General features: G+C 53.3%; 1 protein-coding gene across 1 annotated transcript in view; it reads right to left on the bottom strand.

Moving 5' to 3' along the window:
- DYNC1H1 (dynein cytoplasmic 1 heavy chain 1) overlaps nt 1–20705 on the bottom strand; it is a 65322-nt gene that overhangs the window by 31205 nt on the left and 13412 nt on the right. Inside the window, exons 6-29 of the mRNA XM_051834910.2 lie at nt 19215–19486; nt 18902–19129; nt 16870–17946; nt 16157–16336; nt 14580–14729; nt 12155–12301; nt 10089–10229; nt 9373–9549; nt 9163–9273; nt 8963–9082; nt 8209–8448; nt 6162–6317; nt 5965–6078; nt 5330–5440; nt 5047–5256; nt 4726–4872; nt 4455–4621; nt 4193–4366; nt 3201–3366; nt 2934–3122; nt 2656–2850; nt 1874–2156; nt 1557–1657; nt 455–614 (exon numbers count right to left, since the gene is read on the bottom strand). Coding sequence (XP_051690870.2) covers nt 455–614; nt 1557–1657; nt 1874–2156; nt 2656–2850; nt 2934–3122; nt 3201–3366; nt 4193–4366; nt 4455–4621; nt 4726–4872; nt 5047–5256; nt 5330–5440; nt 5965–6078; nt 6162–6317; nt 8209–8448; nt 8963–9082; nt 9163–9273; nt 9373–9549; nt 10089–10229; nt 12155–12301; nt 14580–14729; nt 16157–16336; nt 16870–17946; nt 18902–19129; nt 19215–19486 — 5016 coding nt within the window. The remainder of the gene's footprint in view (nt 1–454; nt 615–1556; nt 1658–1873; nt 2157–2655; nt 2851–2933; nt 3123–3200; nt 3367–4192; nt 4367–4454; nt 4622–4725; nt 4873–5046; nt 5257–5329; nt 5441–5964; nt 6079–6161; nt 6318–8208; nt 8449–8962; nt 9083–9162; nt 9274–9372; nt 9550–10088; nt 10230–12154; nt 12302–14579; nt 14730–16156; nt 16337–16869; nt 17947–18901; nt 19130–19214; nt 19487–20705) is intronic.

Here is a 20705-nt window from a genome sequence, read left to right as displayed (position 1 = left end):
CACGCCTGGCTCTGTGTTGAGCAAGGCAAGTGACACAGCCCTCGGAGTCTCTCCTATGATGACAGAGGGCTCACTGCCAAGTCCAGGCAACAGAAAACTCTGGCCAACAGGTGGCTAGGGAGGCTGGCTCTCTCGAGCTGCATGGAGGAAGGCAGAGTCCTGGGGGCCCACGCTGGCCAAAGCACTTGTGGTGTGGCCAGTACTGCAGGAGGAAACACACACGTATAAGGGGCTGGGGGCTCTGGCCAGCTGAGGAAGGGCTTGCTGGGGTTCTGGCTGCCCCAGCACGAGTGATACAAGCTGTTCCTTCAGTCTTTAACCAGGACTCACCACACTGCCTTGTTCTGATGAGCAAAATTCCTGCTTATTTCTAACCAAAGATGTCAGAATTAGTTCACAATGGAATTTCTCTCCACATTCTGAAAGTGACTTTATAGAAAAAGAGAAGTCTTACTCTTATCATAGCTGGGGTTGGAATGCTCGCGCAGGGCTTCCTGTATGCACTGCACCTGCTGGGACACGGCTGAGAGCATCCGCTCCTCCAGGCGGTTAAACTCGTCAAAGCAGCCCCACGCACCCACCTGGCAAAGCCCCACAAAGATGCGTCCCATTGCCTGAAATGCAGAAAGAGGAAAGCTAAGAACCATCTGCTGGGGACTACATTGTGCCCCTTCCCCAGATTCACACATTGGAACCCAGCACCCCGTGGGACTGTATTTGGAGAGAGGCCTATGGGAAGGCAATCAAAGCAGGTTAAGTGAGGTCAGAAGGGCAAGCCCTCATCTGATGAACTGGTGTCCTTGCAAGAGGAAGCGGCCAGAGCACGCTCTCCCTCCGTACACGCTGAGAGGAACGGCAGCAGGAAAACAAAGTGGCCACCTGCGAGCTGGGGAGAGGTCCCTCAGCAAAAACCAACCCTCCTGGCACCTTCCAGCCTCTAGGACTGAGAGGATACCCTTCTGTGGCTTCAGCCACGTGGCCCGCAGGCGCTGTGGCGTGGGGTCAGGACAGTCTAAGCTATCACCCACTACGGTGTGGACCCCACAGGGCTCAACCCCAGCTCTGATGATCTGTCTGACCTCAGCAAATCACGTTTTTGAAACCCGTGTCTCCTACTCTTTGGGATGGGAACAATACCATCTTGCCCCCGGGTGGCTGGGAAGGGTAAATCAGACACAGGTGTCGGGCACTCATCACTGGTAGCCATCATTACTGTGCAGGTGCACAATGCAGAATCTTTTCCCCTCCTATGCAAATACAACCCCAATGACAAAGCTGCTGTTTCATTCCACCACTTGTTGATTTTAAAACTTCTTCCACTAAAGTTGTTTGTTCCTAGATAGTAAACATTTCTTCAAAAAACTGCCATGTTAGAAAAACTGACACATGGTGCTCAAAAAGTAACTTTGGAAACAGGAAGCTAAAGCCAACTTGAAAGCACAGACACTGGAGATCGAGCACCTGGCTCTGTGAGGACTCAGGAGTCCATATAACCAGGCCGGCTGCTGGACCGACTGCTTGGAGACGGGTGCGAGCTTGAGGTCCCCACGTCTCACCTGGAAGTCAAAGGTCTCGTCACAGTTGAAAACCAAGACGAAGCGTCCCAGCTGGTGGCCCAGAGCTTTCACGGACTCTGTTTTCCCGGTGCCAGCAGGCCCTGTTATTGGAGGAGAAGCACCGAGACCCTGAGTGCGTTACCTAACTGTAAAAAGCAGTTCACTCAGTAAACCAGAGCAGATGTCATGAATGCAGACAAACCTAAGATTTTAGGAGGGACTAACCGTGTAACTGACACATTCCTATCGTCAGCTTAATCTTTAAAAATGACGTTTCTCATGCGATGCCCTGCGTCCAGGTTTGTGGAGTAGCTTACCAAATGGGGAGCCGCCCAGCCTGGCCTCCAAGGCCTGTGTCATTGTCAGATAGCACCGGTCCGTGAGGGGGGTCTGGACCAGCTTGTCCTGAACACCCAGGTACTCAAAGCCGTAGTTAAACTTGGCATTTGCCATTTGGATTGACAGCTGCTGCAGCACATCCGTTTGCTTAGGGTCAAAGTAAAAGCGCATCTGGCTGAGCCATTCGAAAGATTTGGCGTTGTCAATCTTGCTTTTGATCAAGGATCTGGTAACATCCCTCTGGTGGACCAACTCTGTAATCTGAGAAAGTACAGCGCTATCAGCAATCAATACAGTACTCTTCCTGGGCATGTGAGTCATTTGTTAAAGCCAGCTACAGCGGCCTTCGGTAACTATTTCATAACACAATCCACTGTGAGATAACGGAAATGCTGTTCACACTAGGGTATTACATAGTACCCAAAGCTACAGCAAAAACCAAGAAACAACGAAAACACCTCAGTCTGAATAAAAACTCTGCAACTAGCTTAAACAGCCAACAGTCCACCCGTGCCCAGCAGGGCTCAGAGCAGGCTGCAGCCACCTCTTTGGGGAGAGGACAACAGGAACACAGAGAGGGCAGGAGACCTGGGCAAGGCAATCACCGCCTCCTGTCAGTCATCAAGACCACCTTTCAACAGAGAGCCAGCCGCACACGCGCCCCAGCACATGTCAACACCCCATCTGCTTGTCTCCAGGAGACCAGTGAGATCCTTCAAGCATGAGGACAGGTGACGAAGGGGTTGAGTGTGTGACCCACCAGATGCTCCAGCTTCCGTCTGCGGAGCGGGGGCTGCTCCATGAGGACGGAGTCGGCCAGCACGTTCAGGGTGACCTCCACGTTGCTCAACACCGAGTGCAGGGGCGCCGCGTCGCCACCTCCGCCCATGCTGCTCAGCGCCGTCTCCACGTTCTCAGACCAGGCTATCTGGGCTGACAGAACCACAAGCTGGGCCTGAAAGACACGGCCCTCGGAGGGTCACTGTCATGGTCAGTCAGTGCACTCACCACGGCCAGCTCGCTTCCACCACAGATTACCTGGTACTTGTCAATCCAAGTGATGTAGGTGTTTGGGTCAATGGAAGTTGCTTTACCAAAGATCTCCACTTCCGTAACGGACTCAGCCAGAAGTTTTGCCAGGGTGACCCGCATCTCCTTTTCCACCAGTGTGAGCCACTCGTTGATTTTGGGGTGTTCCGTGATCGACACAGGGGTTTTAAACATAACCTGAAACAAAGACGTAAGGATTGGGACGTGCCAAGGCGTGAGAGAAGCTTCTCGAGTTACAATTGTGCATGTGGCTACCTCCTCTCCTTCCCGGGATGAAATGCCCAGGACGGCAGAGTTATCCTCGTTTAGAATGATGCTTGAGACTCCAGCAAACATTTTCTTGAAGTGTTTCTGTAATTTAGCTACATTCTTGCTGTTTCCAATAATTTCAAGCAAATCTTCATCACCCACAAAATAGAACCTAAAATTAAAATAACGTTCAAGTTGCTAAACTTTTAGATACACAATTAAGGTGAACCAAGGCAAAACTCTCAATTGCAAGGGGACAGGATGTGGCTACTGGTGGACAACCTGTAGCCTGGATTCAGATCACATCCAAATTTCTTCCAGCCCTCAGCCAAAGACACACATGTTCTAACACTTTGACGTCAGAAGGATTCAATGAATTTCATGTCATCCACCTTACTTCATTAACTCCTTTTTAAAAAACCCATTCAGGGGCCGGCACTGTGGCTCAGTGGGTAAAGCCGCTGCTTGCAGTGCCAGCATCCCATATGGGCACCAGTTTGAGTCCCAGCTGCTCCACTTCTGATCCAGCTCTCTGCTATGGCCTGGGAAAGCAGTGGAAGACCTACGAGGGATGACCAGAGAAAGCGCCTGGCTCCTCATCAGTGCAACTCAGGCCGTTGTGGCCAACTGGTCAGTGAACCAGCAGATGGAAGACCCCCCTCTCTCTCTGCCTCTCCTTTCTGTGTAACTCTGACTTTCAAATAAATAAATAAATCTTAAAACGACAACAACAAACACCCATTCAGTCTGCCCTAAGCCAGCTATTCAGAAAGGAAGAGCTGCCACTTAGAAAGCTGTCAGGGCCATACACCAGAGAGAGACCACAGCTTGGCGGGTGGATGATAGTTTAAATGAAGCTTAATAAATCGGCAGTAGCAAGTTAAGGATTATGGCTCAGAATTAGAGCAATGGCATTCATCCAATGATCCTGGCTAACAAATCCTTCATGTGGGAAGGGAGGGACGATGCTGTGAGGACACAACTGTTAGCCAACTCACCTGGGGAACGATGACCGCTCTCTTTCCAGGTACTCTCCCAGTGCTTTCTGGATCTTTCCAAGCAGGTCTGCCAACCTTTCCAGAGACCTCTGTACCCCCTGGATGTTCAGAACGTCCATAACGAGCGGAGACTTCGATACTTTTTTCATCAGAGCCAGAAACTCCGTGCTGATGCTGCAAAACCAAACACAAGCATCCATCAGCCCTTGTGTGGAGCGCGGTGGGCGGCCCCCACCGACGCTTCTCCCCTGGGGGTTCTCACCTCTGGAACCGCTGGGTTTCCACAGGCAGCAGGTGCTTGATGTCGGCACTGCCGGTGAAGATGCCTTCCAGGTAGACCCAGCGCCTCTGCACGTCGATCCACACATCAAAGAGAGCCATGATGCGGTTCAGCTTGTCTTCCCAGCTCAGCGCGTCCTCCTCGAACACCTGGTGGGCACACGCGAGGACAGCGCTCACTGGAGGCTGAAGCTCCGGGAAGACGCGCAGGCGAGGAGCCCAGCCAGGCGTCACCTAGCTTCCCACGAGGGTACCTTGTAATAGGGAGACAGCTTCATGGCGGAGACGCTGTTGATGTGCTCCTTGACCTTGTTGAAGAGGTCGTCCCAGCCGCGGATCAAGCGGCACTTGTTCTGATAGTTAACCAAGTCCAGCTCGTACGTATTCCACACTTCTCTTATCTGGATTCAAACCAGAAAGAGGCGCGTTATCAAAACGTGGGCATTTACCAGCCGTGGCGGACTCAAATGGGACAGGGACAAAAGGACCACAGGTGACAAGGCTCCACTTCATGGGCTAAAGTCTACAAACAGCCGGAAACACAACCTAAAAGTGGATGCCCGTCTGTTACTCACCTGCTTCAAGAATTCCTCCAGCGCCATCTCCCCCTGTGCCACGAGCAGCACATCCTTGACAACGGCTTCGTTCTTCTGCAGGTCGACGTCCCAGATTTGGCCAAGGGTGAGCTCAGAGACAACCCAGTTCACGTGCAGCCTCTTCATCAGCTGTTTCCAGTGGCGGTCCTTAAGCGCCTCGGACTTCAGCTCGATGACCAGCATGTTTATCTGTCCAGGAGGGAGCAGTGTCACCTGTGCACGGAGCTTCCGGTGGAACCCCCACGCGACACCAGGCCCCTACCTTCATGTAGCCTTTCAGGAGCCGCTGCACAAATTCGTAGGACGCGTACTGCCGCAGGCGGGCAGGGAAGTTTTTCAGCTGATTCAAGAGGGCATCTAAGTTCTGTCGAAGCTGTCAGGCGGAAAATGAGAAGGTGTTCAGTTTGCTAACGTTTCTTTTAATTGAAAAAGATGTTTATTTATTTGCTCAAAAGGCAGAGTGACAGAGAAAGAAGGACAGACAGAGACAGAAAGATGGTTCACTCCCCAGTAGCCAGGGCTGGGTCAGGCCGAAGCCAGGAGTCAGGAATTCCATCCTGGTTTCTGACGTAGGCAGCAAGGGCCCAAGTTCTTGGCCATCACCTGCTGCCTCCTAGGTGCATCAGCAGGGAGCTGGACGGAAATGGAGCAGCCAGGTAGTGAACTGGCACTGATTTGGGATGCCAGCAACACAAGGGGCAGATTACCCCACCGTGCTGACACCAGCCTTGATGTCAAAGTCTTTTACAATGGTTTTGAACTACATTTCACAGCAGTCTAGATGAGTACTGTCACCGACGCGACCCGTGAACTCAGCACAGCACCCTGCAGGCGGAGCTCCCAGGACCCTCCAGTGTAACATACGAACGCCAGAGGTGCCCGTCCCAAGGCACGTACCTTGCGCGGCTGTACTGAGACCCACGGCTGCTCCTTCATCTGATCAATTTGCTCCCAGACCTTGGAGAGCTCTGACCAGACGCCCTTTAGGTCCTGCAGTTCCTCCAAGGCCACCTGTGGCAAGAGAGGGACATGATCAGGGTCTGAAAAACAGAAAGCCCTCAGAACCCAGCCGATTCCCCACGGACGGCTGGTACCTGCACGCGCTCTTCGCTGCCACTGAGAAGTCCCGTGTCTGTGAGCTCCAGTGCCTCCTTGGCCTTGGCGCACTTCTCTCTGTCGTCCTTCAGCCGCCCGAACTTCCCCTCGTAGATGGTCAGGGCCTGCAGCGCCTCCTCTGGGCGGAGATTGCCCTGAAAGCACCCAAAGCACAGTGCGCTGCCGCGCAGGCTCAGCAAAGAGGAACCTGGCGTGACGCTGGAGGGCCCGAGAGGCTTCTGGAAATTTCTGACTCCTTGGACACGCCCACGTGGGACACGCGATGACATGTCAACTTAGGATGTTGCAGAGCACTGCAGGGGAGTCTGACATCAGTGTCTGACATGTGGACCATCTCGCCACTCAGGCATCATCTCACCTGAGCCCTGGCGGCAGGAAGGGCCCCTGGGGCACTCCCAGGGACCCAGCAAGGCACGGCTTCTGGGGCCGCTGGCCACACCTCTCCTGAGGTGGACAGGAAGGACTTGACTTAGCATCAACACTACTTACAGGTTCCCTTCTCATTTTACTCACTTGAAAACGGTAGAAAGTATTACAGTTTCCTACCAAGGCAAAAGACCAGTAAATTTAACTGTAACATTATACTGGCACTAAGATATCGATCTTCATCCAAATGGCCCCAAAGGCCAGGGCTGGGCCAAAGCCAAGAGTCTTTTCCAGGTCTCCCACCTGGGTGCAGGGCCAAGGACTTGGGCTATCCTCCGCTACTTTCCCAGAGACATTAGCAAGGAGTTGGATGGCAAGTGGAGCAGCCAGGACTCAATCTGTGCCCATATGGGATGCTGGCACTGCAGGCAGCAGCTTTACCTGCTATGCCACAAGGCCGGCCCCCCAAATTTTTTTTAAAACAGGGCCCATCAGCAGTTGGGAGGGATACATTGTGGCACAGTGGGTTAAGCCACGGCCTGGGATGACCACATCCCAAACTGAACTGCCAATTCAAATTCTGGCTCCGCTGCTCCTGCTCTAGCTTCCTGCTGATGCATCCTGGGAGGGCACTGCCACCCGCACGGAGACGCAGTTGCAATTCCAGACTCTTGGCTTTGGCCTGCCCCGGTCTGGCTGTTGTGGGCATTTTGGGACTAAGTGTGAACGGAAGAGCTGCATCTCTGTCTCTGTAGTCATCTGCCTCTCAAGTAGATAAAAAGGAAAAAAAGGCAGGAACCAGCAAACCAAAATTGACCCCAAAGCAGGACAGACGGCCGCAGCCAGGATGGAAGGGGAACCTGTAGGTGGCTGTGGGGCTCAGTCTGCTACCAGGTCTGTTGTGGAAAACTTACATCCCTGAACCAGAAAGTCACAGGAACATTCAAAATATCTTAATCCTTTTCATTTTTCCATTCTATGCTTACTTGTAAATCTGAAAAAAATTCTGATTCCTGCCCCCAGTGAACCCCACATGCCATGACCTACATGCTGCCCCCCGTCATCGGCAGACCCAGCTCCCCCTCACCCGTCTCCCCTCCGCTCCACCTCCCCAACAAGGCCTTTCTGAGGTCTCGCCGCTGACCGCATCTGTCTCTGCATAGGAGCCCAGTTCCGTGAGGGTGGGCGCTGCTGTCTTCACTCACTGCTCTATCCTACCTGCTAGAATAAGACCTGGAGCCTAGACAGCGCTCACAGACATGGATGCATGAAGACAAGGGGCGTGGCAGGCTGTGGGCACAGAAAGGTTCAGAACCAACAACAGAGCCTGCATCCACCCGAGGTGCACAGCCAGCAGCAACATGAGGCTGGGCCTGTGACACCAGGAATTAGATTCCAACTTTGACTACGCCTAAGGAGGGGGCTGAATTAAGGATAGAAGATGTCAATCCTTGATTTGCCAGCACCGTCATCCCGGGTGAGAGAGAGTTGGGTCCAGGTGCACGTTTTCACGTCTGCCCTCTGCAAGCATTTGATACTCACAAAAGCAAGCAGTCTTCAGTGCAGAAGTCGGAGCTGCTGCAGGCCTTTTACGTCTGAGGGAAGCACAGTGATCGGCACTGCGGGTTCAGGGGCGCCGGGGCTCCGCCAGGGACTCACCGTGACGGGCTTGGTTTTCTCCCAGTCGGACAGCAGGTCAGTGGTGCGGCTCTCCACGGCCCGATCTTCCTGGACAATCTTCATCTGCAGGTTTGCCACCTGCTGCTGGATGGCGGAGTCCTTCCGCCGCATGATGTCATTGAAGGCGCCCCACTCACCCTCGATGTTGTCGATGTAAAGCCAGGAGGGCGGGAACTGGAAACGCTGCTTTTCCAGCAGGCGCTGGCCGTTGCGGTAGAGCTTTGAGAGTTTAAAAAACAGAGTTTTTTCCTTCCGTAAGGATCACAGAAACCACTGCCAGAGTCCCACGAGAGAGACGGCCCGCCACGGCTGCAGGACAGCAGGTCAGGGCGCCTGCTCTCGTCTGGAAGCCCTCCCTCCTGAGGCTGCTGTGTGACCCCAGCCGGCCCAGGGATGGCGTGCGCCGTGCCCGGTGACGAGGCACCACCGCGGAGCCACACTGCACCCTTCATTCCAAGTGACACCAAAAGGGGCAGGCAGGGGGGATGGCTTGAAAACCACCAGCGTAAACAGATCCTGGAAGACAGCTCAGAAGTCCTCGACCTGCTGCGTACGAGTCACGGCAGCCCTCCCAGAGGGCAGACTCCAGGGCCAGCCTCCGCTCTGCACTTAAAAAGCAATGCTGGTGCCCACACAGGAAGACCTTACGGGTCTGGTCAGAATGCAAAATATCGTAAGAAACAAACTGAACTGGACGTCTGGTTTGAGGATTTTAAGTATTCACAGAGCTCACCTCAACCTGTTTCTCAAACTGCTTGATCTTCCGCTTCAGGGACTGCACGTAGGTGATGAAGGTCACGGCATCGGAGGTGCTGGCTGTGTCCACCGAGTGCTGCTCCAGCTCTTGGCGGGACTGTCCAGAGAGGGGGATTTGATCACATGGGGCCAAGGCTTGCGGGAAGCCTCATCTCCCTGCAGAATCCCAGCCCTCACCTTTGAGATCTGGGAGTGGAATTCGGTCATGTTAGATCCCAGCATCTGCCCAAACTTGCTGAGCACCTCCTTGTGCCAAGAGTCGTACTTCAGGTTCACTTTGGACTGCACCTGCAGGTGAGCAGCACACAGCGACCCTGCATGAGCCCCTGCGCCAGCCGGTCACACGTCCACGCCGCTGTCTCGGCTGCAGTCCGACCGCAGACCCACCTTGCCGTAGTCTATGACCACTGGTCCGAATTCTTTCTTGGTCTCCGCGTTGTCAAAGGTCCCTCTGGCCTTCCTTATTTGGACCAAGAGTGCCTGCCATTTGTTGAGGTCTTCCCCAAGTCTGTTGTAGATGTTTTCGGCTTGCATGTCCCACAGACACTGATACTGGAGCCAGACCTGCAGGCAGGGAACACAGTTCAGTGGTGCGGCTTGCTCTGCTCCTCCTGCAGGATCCTACTACGCACTATGCTCCTACCACACTGAAAAGTTCACTCCTCGACACCATCAGGAAAAGTCCCAGGGCTGGTGCGGTGGCACAGGGGGTAAAGCTATTCCCACAGCGCCAGCAGCTCTCATGCTGTGCTTCCGATCCACTCCCTGCTAACGCTCCTGGGAAAGCAGTGGAAGATGACGCAAGTACTTGGGCCCCTCACCCACATGGGAGACCCAGATTGATGCCAGGATCCTGGCTTCAGCCTGGCCTGGCCCCGGCTGTTGCAGCCACTTGGGGAATGAATCAGCAGATGGAAGACATCTCGCCTCTCTCCTCTTTCAGTCTCAGTTAAAATCCAAAAGAATTGCCCTGTTGTCTCCTCTTGGCCTTAAAATAAGTGTATAATAAATACGCAGTCAAGACCTCCACATGTTTTCCACCTCATGCTTAGTGTCCAGAGCACAGCTGACACAGCTGTCTCAGCAGAACCGGGGTGGCCTACCTTGACGTACTGCTCCACTTCGCTGACAATGCCCATGACGGCAGAATACGACTCTTCCAGGGCAACAGGCCCGTCGGGCATCCGAGTCAGTGCGTTCCGATAGAACTTCTCCTCCTCGGTCAGCTCGTAATGCACGCCCACCTAGTGAGCCAGAGCAGCAGTGAACGCGTGCACGGGTCCACGACCTCCTACTTATGTCAGATGAGCTCAAATCAAGGAAGAGCTCTCGACCAAAATGGTGTTTCAGGGAAAACACCTCTTACCCAGCCACGAGGGACCAGAACACTTATTTACATTTCATTCCCCAAACCAGGTACAGAAACATCACATGAACCACAGGCTGGAGACAGGCGCTGCTGCTAATGGTGCAAACGGTTCAAGAGTGCACTGAGCGTTCGTTCACTCAACTGTTCCCGTGCCCACGATGTGGCAGGCTCTATCCAAAGTACAAGAAACACACACAAATCCTGCTCACACACACTTACACTCCTTGGGAGGAGAAAATTACGGATCAAGCAATATACACAGAATGTGGGAAACACTGGAGAGAGCAGGAAGGTGACAGGGAGGGCAGGGGGAGGGGTGTGTTTTAAACAGACCAGTCAGGAAGGCCTCACTGAGAAGGGGACATTTGGGCAGACCAGAGAGAGGAGAAAGTAAGCCCTGTGAACAGTCACGACCAGAGATCAGCCGACCCAGCGAATCTGACAGGAAGCTGATAAAGGGTTCTAAGAGGAGCAGTGTCAGGATCGACTTAGGATTTAAGACTCATTCTGGGTAAGCCTGAACATGTCCACTGGACAGCCAGGTGGGCAGCCAGCCAGACAGGCCTGGAGTTCAGGGTGAAGGTTGGATGGAGGTAGGAAAATGGAGTGACAGCATGCAGGTGGTATCTGAAGTCAACAGACTGCATGAGAACACCTAGAGGGTGCGCAGGAGTAGGGAGGGCACCACCCACTTAGGACGCTGGGAGGAAGGAGAGCAAAAGAGGAATCCAAAAAAGGGACCGGTCATAGAAGGAGGAAAACCAGGGAAGCAGGGAGCACTCGCCCAGTCCTGCAGCCGAGAAGGCAGGAAAGGGCCTACAGGTCCACCTGCAGCAGTGGGAGGCACCAGCGACTGCACAGGGCACAGAGGTCAGGCGGTGGCGCCAGCCCCGGAGAGGAGCTCTTCCTACAGCTTCCCTGTGTACAGAAGCAGGCAGCTGCAGGACACAGGACGTGGTCAAGCTCATGACCTGTCAGGCAGACTCAGAAGAGGCGAGAACTACTGAGTATCAGAACGAGAGGACAGGAACCAGTGCACGAGGGGAGGGCGGCCTGTGTTGGAGACGAGCAGGAGACGGAGGCAACGGGAAGCGGACGACTGAAAGCAGGAGAAAGATGCTAGACTGCAGGCAGGCTCCCTGGGGGCAGGAATCCATGTTTACAAGCTTAGTTCTGATGAGCTGGGTGTCGTCAAGGTTTGGGCTGAACGTCCCCAAGATTTCAAGGCATGAGCAATTAATCACCTAAAAAAAATCTAAAAGAACTGGGTTTATGTTTAAAAAAAAAAAAATAAGTGCAAGCTTCCTACTGAGATCCCTCAGCCATCACAGAGACCATGGCCTCTCCCCTCCGGAAACCACCAGTCCTGTGCAGAAGCAACACGGGCTGGGGGCCAAGAGCCACGCGGTCTTTCAGTTCTGCTTCTGCTCCAGCAGCAGACGCGTGCGAGCTGGGATCCACTCTACACCCACCTAGTGGGTGAGGCGATGGGGAAGGGAACAAGTGAGATCAAGCGGCCATGTGGCAGAGAAGGCTGGATTCCCACCGTGTGTGTGCTTGAAAACCTCCCTAATCAAAGGGGGAAATGAGAAGCCGGAATTAAGACTCCCAAAGATGCTCACGGAGGGAATTTCAGAGCAAGCTAAGACGCCAAGTCACTACTTGGAGAAAACATGAGGTAGCACAAAGCCTCCTCTTCGCAGAGAGTGAGCTGCTTTAGACACCAGGGAGAGGAGCTGGTGGAGAGCCCAGGAGAGGCCACCACGGAAGGGGTGTGCTTCAGGGCGCCCGAAGACTCACCTGGTACCTCTGACTCTGGATCCTGGGGAGAGACAGCACAATCATCTTCCAGGCGAACATCTCCTGATAGAGTTTGTATCTGCACTCTTCAATGGGGGGGTTCAAATAGATCACCTGGTTGGTTATTCTCAGTTCATGAACGACATTCTAGAAAAGAAAAGTTTCACTTTTTACACAGCAATCCATTTCAATAAAAGTCCTGCTGTGTCACATCTTCCCTAAATTATTAAAACTACCTTGGTAGGGGGCCAGCGCTGTGACAAAGCGGGTAGAGACGCTGCCTGCAGTGCTAGCATCCCATATGGGTGCTGGTGCAAGTCCCAGCTGCTCCACTTCCTATCCAGCTCTCTGCTATGACCTGGGAAAGCAGCAGAAGATGGCCCAAGTCCTTGGGCCCCTGCACCTGCGTGGGAGACCCAGAAGAAGCTCCTGGCTGCTGGCTTTGGATCGGTGCAGCTCCTGCCATTGCGGCCAATTGGAGAGTGAACCAGTGGATGGAAGACCTCTCTCTCTCTCTTTGCCTCTGTGTAACTCTGACTTTCAAAGAAATAAATAAATCTTAAAAAAAAAAAAACAAAAAAAAAAACAAACTACCTTGGTGTGACCCTAGTGTGTCACTTTATTAGATACGATCTTGCGTAATTTCTGCTCACGATGTGACACGTCCGCTGCCCCCAAATGACCACGGAAGTCAGAGGCCAGGCACTGCCTCACCACCTCCTGGGCCCCCTGTGCCCAGGTGTTGAAGCTCTGACAGGTGCTCAGCCAGGCACCACACAATCTGGCAAATACAACCTTCTCTTGCCATAAGCGTCTTGGAAGCTGAGAAACCAGCGCCACTGACGGGGTGTCATGAGGAACACACGGCCCTGCCTGGGGCTCCGTGGGCGGAGGGGACTCTGTAGCCACCAGTGCCTAGGCTGCTCAAGAATCCCAGGGAGTCTCACTGCGTGACCCTGCCTACTCCAACAGCTCATTTGCTTCTCTGAGACTCAGCAGTTTTAAAGTATGCTCTGGGAATCAAAACCTGTAATATTAAAACAATAAAAAAAATTCAAGTGTGCAGAAAAAATGAAAAGGTACAGTTCGGGTTGGAAAAAAGAGCCAATTATGTCTCCCACGTCAGTCTTCACCTGCACAAGTCTTGTGAGAACCTGCTGTAAGTCAATCCTGCACAAATGCTGGACACACAGAGATCAAACGGGTGACTGACAATTACCGCCAGGTGGGCACCCGTCACCACCGCCTGGAGCAACCAAAAGTACCCACGGGTAGCCCTCGGTGATCAGCGTTACTGAATTCTCTGGAAGGCTGGCTAAGGCCCAGGTGACCACTTCCTCAGACAAATGCAACAGATGGCTTGGGAGGCAGAGACCACTGCCCACCCCAGTCTGCCCACGTGCTGCTCTGTCCTTTCACGCGGCTTGGGCTTGGACTCTCGTCACATCTAGTGTCCTGGCTGGACTTTTATCTGTGGCAGGTAATGCTCAGATCAGCATGAAAACTCAGTGAGTAGGGAAGGTCCTTCTTCTGCAAAGTAGCTTTTTTTTTTTCCTAAAATATATTTTTTAGGGGCTGGCACTGTGGTGCATTGTGGTGCAGTGGGTTAAGCCACTGCCTGCGATACCAGCATCCCACGGGAGGGCCAGTTTGATTCCCAGATGCTCCACTTCCAACTCAGCTCCCTGCTAATGCCTCTGGGAAAGCAGCAGCAGATGGCCTGAGTGCTTGGGCCCCTGCACCCGCGGGGAGCCCTGGCATCAGTCTGACCCAGCCCCAGCTGCTGTGACCATTTGGAGAGTGAACCAGTGGCTGAAGATCTCTGTCTGGCTCTCTCACTCTGTAACTCTGCCCTTCAAATAAATACATCTTTAAAAATAAATAACTAAGGTTTACTTCTCATGTAGGAGTCTCGGAACTCTGACAGGCTCACAGGAGAGTGGCAGGGAAGTCACAGAAGTGCCACGTGTGCTTCCCCAGCTTTGTCCCTGGCTGGCATCTCACTCCGCACAGCGGCCGCCCCACGGAAACGTGCGTTAGCTAAGACTTCAGCTGGGCTTCCCGGGGTCTCATCCAAGTCAGCTCTCTCTTTAACCCCTTCCAACCCTGATGATTTCTGTCTTTCATGACCTTGACACTTAGGAAGGGTATGGGGCAGGCACTCTGCAGACTGACCCTCAACCTGGGACTGTGTGACGCTCTTCTCGTGGCTAGAATGAGACAGAGCTGGAAGAAGACCACAGCGGGTGACACTTCCTCCTCACAACGTCACAGGCACACGAAGCCCACGTATCACCAGTGACCCGGTGACGTGACACCTCCTCGGCTGGGGAAGGGCGACTGTCTTGTGGGATGCACGGCCAGGGGTGCGTCTGCAGGGGCGACATCTCAGCTCCCAGCAAACACGACGGCAGGGCACACTCACCTTGATCTTTGGCTCTCCCCCAGGCTTGTGGCTGACCTGAGGGGCATCTGTATCCATGTCAACCTCAGCTTTGTCTTCAGCTTGTCCAAGAAGGACCTGGGTCCACGCTCTCAGGCCAGCTTGCAGACGGACTCCCAGTATCCTTTCAATCTACAGAGAAAGCAGCATCAGGGAGCGGCATTCCTTCCAAAGTTAGCTCACAAGAGACACGCATTAGAAAACCACAGGCGTTTCAGGTCAAAGACAAGACGTTACCAATGACAACCCTTCTGTCTACGCCCGCCCCGTCTCACTGGGCCCATCTTGGGTTGGCTGTGTGCTCCAGCTCTGGCCTGACGAATACTCAGTCCTCCCAACCGTAAGTGACAGACTGCCACTAATGCAGCAGATATGTTCTGCAATGAGTCCTGAAAATTCACAAAACTACCGTGTTTTTCTGGCAGCCTCAAAGGCAGGACAAATCTCTAATTTGGAGAGCAAATCACTGTATTTTAACAAGCAGAGAATGTTTCCCTCCACTGCACGCCCCTGCCAGCTGTCTGCGCTGGGCCCTGCAGCCTGGCTAGGAGTGTGCTGAGTGCTGCTCTGACAGCCCCGGGCTTCCTGAGGGGCTGTGGGTTTGTGCGTTCACAACAGCGGGGTTTGTGAGCTCCGACTGTCAGTGTCCACTCTGTGGGTACACTGCAACCTACTTATCCATTTTGAAAAACAGGAAGGGGAAAACCACCAACAGCTTGGGACCCAACCAGGTGTGGCCTGTAGCACTGGCTATTAAATTCCCTCCTCCCAGACACTCCACTGCCAGGCTTGCTTAAGTCCACCTGTGAGGAAAGCCAAGGATTGGTAAGCTCACGGCACGTACACCTACACCGCTCCCTGCCCCAGCAGGGACGAGAGGATTTCTTTCTAGATTGGGGAGAGGCAGCTTGGACAGAGAACAATGCCTGAAGAGGAAGAAAGAGAATCTATATTGTAAGAAGAACAGGTCAGGGGCTGGCACTGTGGTGCAGCGGGTAAAGCCGCCGCCTGCAGTGCCAGCATCACATATGGGCACCAATCAAGTCCTGGTGTCCCACTTATGATCCAGCTCCCCGCTATTGCACCTGGGGAAGCAGTGGAGGATGGCCCAAGTCTTGGGCCCCTGCACCCATGTGGGAGACCTGGATGAATCTCCTGGCTCCAGCCTGGTCCTGGCCATTGAGGCCATTTGGGTAGTGAATCAGCAGATGGAAGCGCTCTCTCTCTCTCTGCCTTTGCCTCTCTTTCAAATAAATAAATCTTAAAAAAAAAAAAAAAAAAAAAAAAAAGAGCAGGACAAATAGAAAGTTGTCAAAAACCCAGCGAATACAGAACTCTTTCTCCTCCCTCAGCTCCTTGCTTCCCACTTACAACTGACATGAGCAGGGACCTGTGGTACCAGCGCTCAGCCCTATCGTTAGATGGGGTTCTGGAAGGGAACTGGACTATCAGACAACTGCTAAGGAAAAGGGCTTTCTAGTGACGAGCAGACCTACTCAACAGGGTCCATGCCTACGGCCGCAGCAGACAGGCGGCACGGTCCCTGGCCCTGCCCTCACCTCCAGATCCAGCTTGTTGACCCAGATGGGCAAATTGGAATAGGAGTGCAGGTTTAAGTCATCCACGGCCTTCTGGACTCTGTTCAGGATCTCTGAGAAAGTCTTGTGGTCGTACATGCAGGTCTCCAGGGACCGGACTTCCAGGTCTATTTTTTCTTCAATTATCAGCAGATCGTCCACCTAAACACAGACGAACATTTGAAAATCCACTCACTCTACTCCCGTGTTTTATGTACACCCCTCTCGTATGCAGAGCAGCTTCCCATCACCGGCTCAGCCTGGCGGCGGGGAAGAGGAAGGCTGGGAGCCTCTGCTCACCCTCTGCTCTGGGGAGGCAGCCTGCGCTCAGATGCTCATTCTTGTCTGCTGGCGGGGCAGCCTCTGGGCCCGGAGGTCTGTGCCGGTCTAGCTATGCCAGGGACTGGGGAGGATGAGGCAGGGGTGACCAGCCCCAGCTGTATCACAACACAGCTCTCACTGTGCTCTGTCGGATTTCTGGGTCCACCTCTCCACGGGCTCCTGAACTTGGGGTATTTCTTAATGGCCCCACCCCATCTACAGCACAGTGACCAAAATGGCCCCTCTCCTTGTAGCCCACACAGCTGCAGGCTGGGGCAACCCCGCGTGCCGTCCCCAGGCGGACACGTTCCTGAGTCAGCCACTTCTAAGCTCCGGCCCACGCCAGAGCACCAAAGAGCTGAATCAGAGCCCACCTTTTCCTGGAAATTGAAGACGGTCTCGGCCAGGCGCTGCACGTAAGGGTCCAGTTTGTAGGACTCCCACAGCAGGGCAATGCCCTCTGCGATCAAAGCCTGCACTTCCTTCTTCAGGCCGGCCACCAAGAGTGAGATGGTGTTTCGCTCCTCAACTTTCTCGCAGGTCCGCTCGTAAGTACGAACACTCTCGATCAGCGAGATGGCAAACGGGTACAGCTGGTTGGCTTGGTGAGCCTTGTTCACGATCGCCAGCGGGACGCGGAAGCCGAGCCACTTGAGGTTCCGGACTTCTTTGGACAGCGTGATGATCTCCGGGAGGAAGTTGACCTTCAGCTTCAGCACGTTCCCCGTGCGGCCGCGCACACGCGTGCTCTCGATGGTGAAAATGCGGCCGGAGACGCCCAGGTTGCGCTGCTGCACCTTCCGGGCCCAGTCCTCGAAGATCTCCTGGGTGTTGAGCTTCATGCGGAAGCTGTCTCCGTCCTGCTTCAGCTTCTGCCCTTCCACGTGGTTCTCCCAGCCCTTGCCCAGGACGTCCTCCACGCGTTTCATGTAGGCGGTCAGCTGCCTGTCGATCTGCTTGGCCCAGATGATAGACCCGGACACGGGGGGCAGGTCACGGACGTGGCTCATCTTGCAAGCCTGACTCTGCGGGTACTGGACCTTGAACTTGTCATGCAGGGACTCGATGTCGTCTTTCACCCGCTGGATCAGCTGGGTCTGGTATTCACGGATGGCCCCGCGGATGTGAGGCCGGACAAAGAGCGCATTGAACCGGGAGAAAATCCTAAACATCTCGTTGGCATTCTTGGCTGTGCCGAGCTGATCTCGGAGGCGGGCAGTGATCCGGGTCTCCACTCTGTCGATCCTCTCGTCGTACCTCTTCATGGCGGCCTCCCACGCCTCCGTGCCTTCTTTGGACACATCAAGCCCGTCCACTTCTTTGACATTCTCGTAAGCAAGGTTCACTTCCTCGATGGCATTGGCATCAGCAGCATCAAAGAGAACCTCCGCCACCTTCATATCCTGGGGCTCGGGAACCTCTCCTTGGTTCTGCTGCGCAACGGCTGTGACCTTCAAGAGACGCGTAACAGACACGCTCACTGACTAGCATTCTTGTGTTCACTTCACACCACACAAGAGTTCCATCAAGACAGGCTCCCGAACTTTCAAACACTTTAAAACTACTACTCATAACAGGAAAAAAAACAAACAAACAAACAAACAGAAAAGGCCAGGTAAAACACAGTAGAGTTCATTTTAGCTCTGTAATGATGTTCTGACTGGATTCGTTAAAGAAAGGACTTGGTAAACAGAAAAAACAGAAAGAGTCACTCCGTTTTGGAATAAACCCTGGCATATTCACGATCATCCTCATTTTACAGGTGAAACAGGGGCTAAAGAACGAATCCTGGGGCCGGCGCTTTGGTGCAGAAGGTTAATGCCCTGGCCTGAAGCGCCGGCATCCCATATGGGCACCGGTTCTAGTCCCGGCTGCTCCTCTTCCGATCCAGTTCTCCCCTATGGTCTGGGATGGCAGTAGAAGATGGCCCAAGTCCTTGGGCCCCTGAACCCATGTGGGAGACCTGGAGGAGGCTCCTGGCTCCTGGCTCCTGGCTTTGGATCGGCACAGCTCCGGCCATTGTGGCCAATTGGGGAATGAACCATCGGATGGACGATCTCTCTCTCTCTCTACCTCTCTCTCTGCCTCTCCTCTCTTCTGGGTGTAATTCTGACTTTCAAATAAATAAGTAAATCTTTAAAAATTTATATTAAAAAAAAAAACAAAAAACGAATTCCAGCCACATAGCCAAGTCTGCCTCCAGGGTTCACGCACAATGGGAGGGGGTGAATGGAGGCAGAACACTGGAGGTTTGGATTGAAACAATCTAAACGAGGCCACAGATATTAAAGACGACAGCAACAAGAAGGAAATGGAGCTAAAGAAGTAATCAGCAGTGTGAAACAGACAGAAAGGGCTGATTCTTTACAACAAGGCCAGCACCAGGCTTTAGTGTGCAAACCAGACCTGCGGCCTCAGGACCCTGACGATCACCGCCCGCAGCTGCTCGTGCTGCCGCCTGAACTTGCGCATCTGGTCCAGGCGCGCCTGCAGCTTCCTGTGCGCGGGGTTGATCCGCCACACCATCTTCAGATTCTCCTCCCGCTTTCTCTTCACGATGTCTCTCAGCAACACCTGCAGCTTCTCATACTCATCATCCCACGTCTGGAACACTTCGAAGCACGCCACCATAACCTAGGATGCGATTTGAGACGAAGCTCGTTACAGAAGCACGCTCATTCCCAGCCCTGAGGCTGCTTCCTAGTAGGCTACAACTTACTTTCTCAAATTCTTCATAAGCAACATGCATCAGTTTTCTGGTGCCCAATACTTTGAGTAACTGAGAACTCAAGTCTCTTGAAATGGCCTCCACCAAGCGCAGGGCCCTCTGAATGGGGTACTTTGTGTTTCGGATCTTTCTCAAATGGGTGAAAATCGCAACAAGCGCCTGCCTGATCTTGTCCAGCTCGGTGGCAGACAGCAAATCGTTCAGAGGGAAGTCTTTCATCAGAGGATTGTAGTCATTCACAGTTTCCAAAGCCTGTTTCAGACCTAGGTTAACAGGGACAGTTAACAGTTTCCACAAGGTAATAAGTAGGTAAATTGAAATATATCCTTAAAATCCAACATTGTCATGTTGCAAAATACTTAATGACACAAACCAATCTGTTGAGGATACTTGAAAAAGTAATGTAACGTGCAGGGTAACCATGGTGTGGTCCTACTGCTGCTTACTCATACACACCCGAGGCTGAGGCTACATTTGACCATTTTTTGCTTTTTATATCATCTAAATGTTCTAGTGCTAATAATTACATGTCAAGAAACTAAAATTTTATTATCCTTGAGAACAATGAAATTTAGACTTTGTGCCTTGGCTCAGGCTGGGGAAGCACATTCTTATAGACATGGACTCACAGAAACCTGGGCTTTAATTAATCTACTTCCGGTGCTGGTGCTGTGGTGCGGCGCGTTTGGCCAGGCCCCTGCATGGGACGCTGGATCCCATACTGCACAGCCAGTCTGAGTCCAGCTGTTCCACTTCAGATTCAGCTCCCAACTAAACACTCCCAGGAAGGCAGCACAGGAGGGCCCAAGTGCTTGGGCTCCTGCCACCCACGTGGGAAACTCACATGGAGTTCCTGGCTCCTGGTTTTGGCCTGGCCAAGCCCTGGCTGTTGCGGCCATCTGGATAGTGAACCAGTGGATGGACGATCTTTCTCTTTCTCCTTCTGTCATTCTGTTTTTCTTTTCTTTTTTTTTTTTCTTTTTTCTTTTTTTTTTTTTTGACAGGCAGAGTGGTCAGTGAGAGAGACAGACAGAGAGAAAGGTCTTCCTTTTGCCATTGGTTCACCCTCCAATGGCCGCTACAGCCGATGCACTGTGGCCGGCGCACCGTGCTGATCTGAAGCCAGGAGCCAGGTGCTTCTCCTGGTCTCCCATGCAGGTGCAGGGCCCAAGGACTTGGGCCATCCTCCACTGCCTTCCCGGGCCACAGCAGAGAGCTGGGCTGGAAGAGGGGCAACCGGGAAAGAATCCGGCGCCCCGACTGGGACTAGAACCTGGTGTGCTGGCGCCGCAGGTGGAGGATTAGCCTAGTGAGCCACGGCACTGGCCACTCTGCTTTTCAAATGTAACAAATCTTTAAAACAAAGCAAAAAACCCGTAAAGCTCCATCTATTCTGCCCACCTATCAGAATGGGAGGAAGGCAGAGAAGCGAAGGGCAAGAGCTGGCCAGCTTTCTTACACAGCCCTCCGGGCAAGCAGCCT

The sequence above is a fragment of the Oryctolagus cuniculus genome, chromosome 20 (assembly GCF_964237555.1).
Source record: "Oryctolagus cuniculus chromosome 20, mOryCun1.1, whole genome shotgun sequence".
NCBI lineage: Eukaryota > Metazoa > Chordata > Mammalia > Lagomorpha > Leporidae > Oryctolagus > Oryctolagus cuniculus.
The sequence above is the reverse complement of the archived record's forward strand: the minus strand, read 5'-3'. Positions and strand labels throughout refer to the sequence as shown.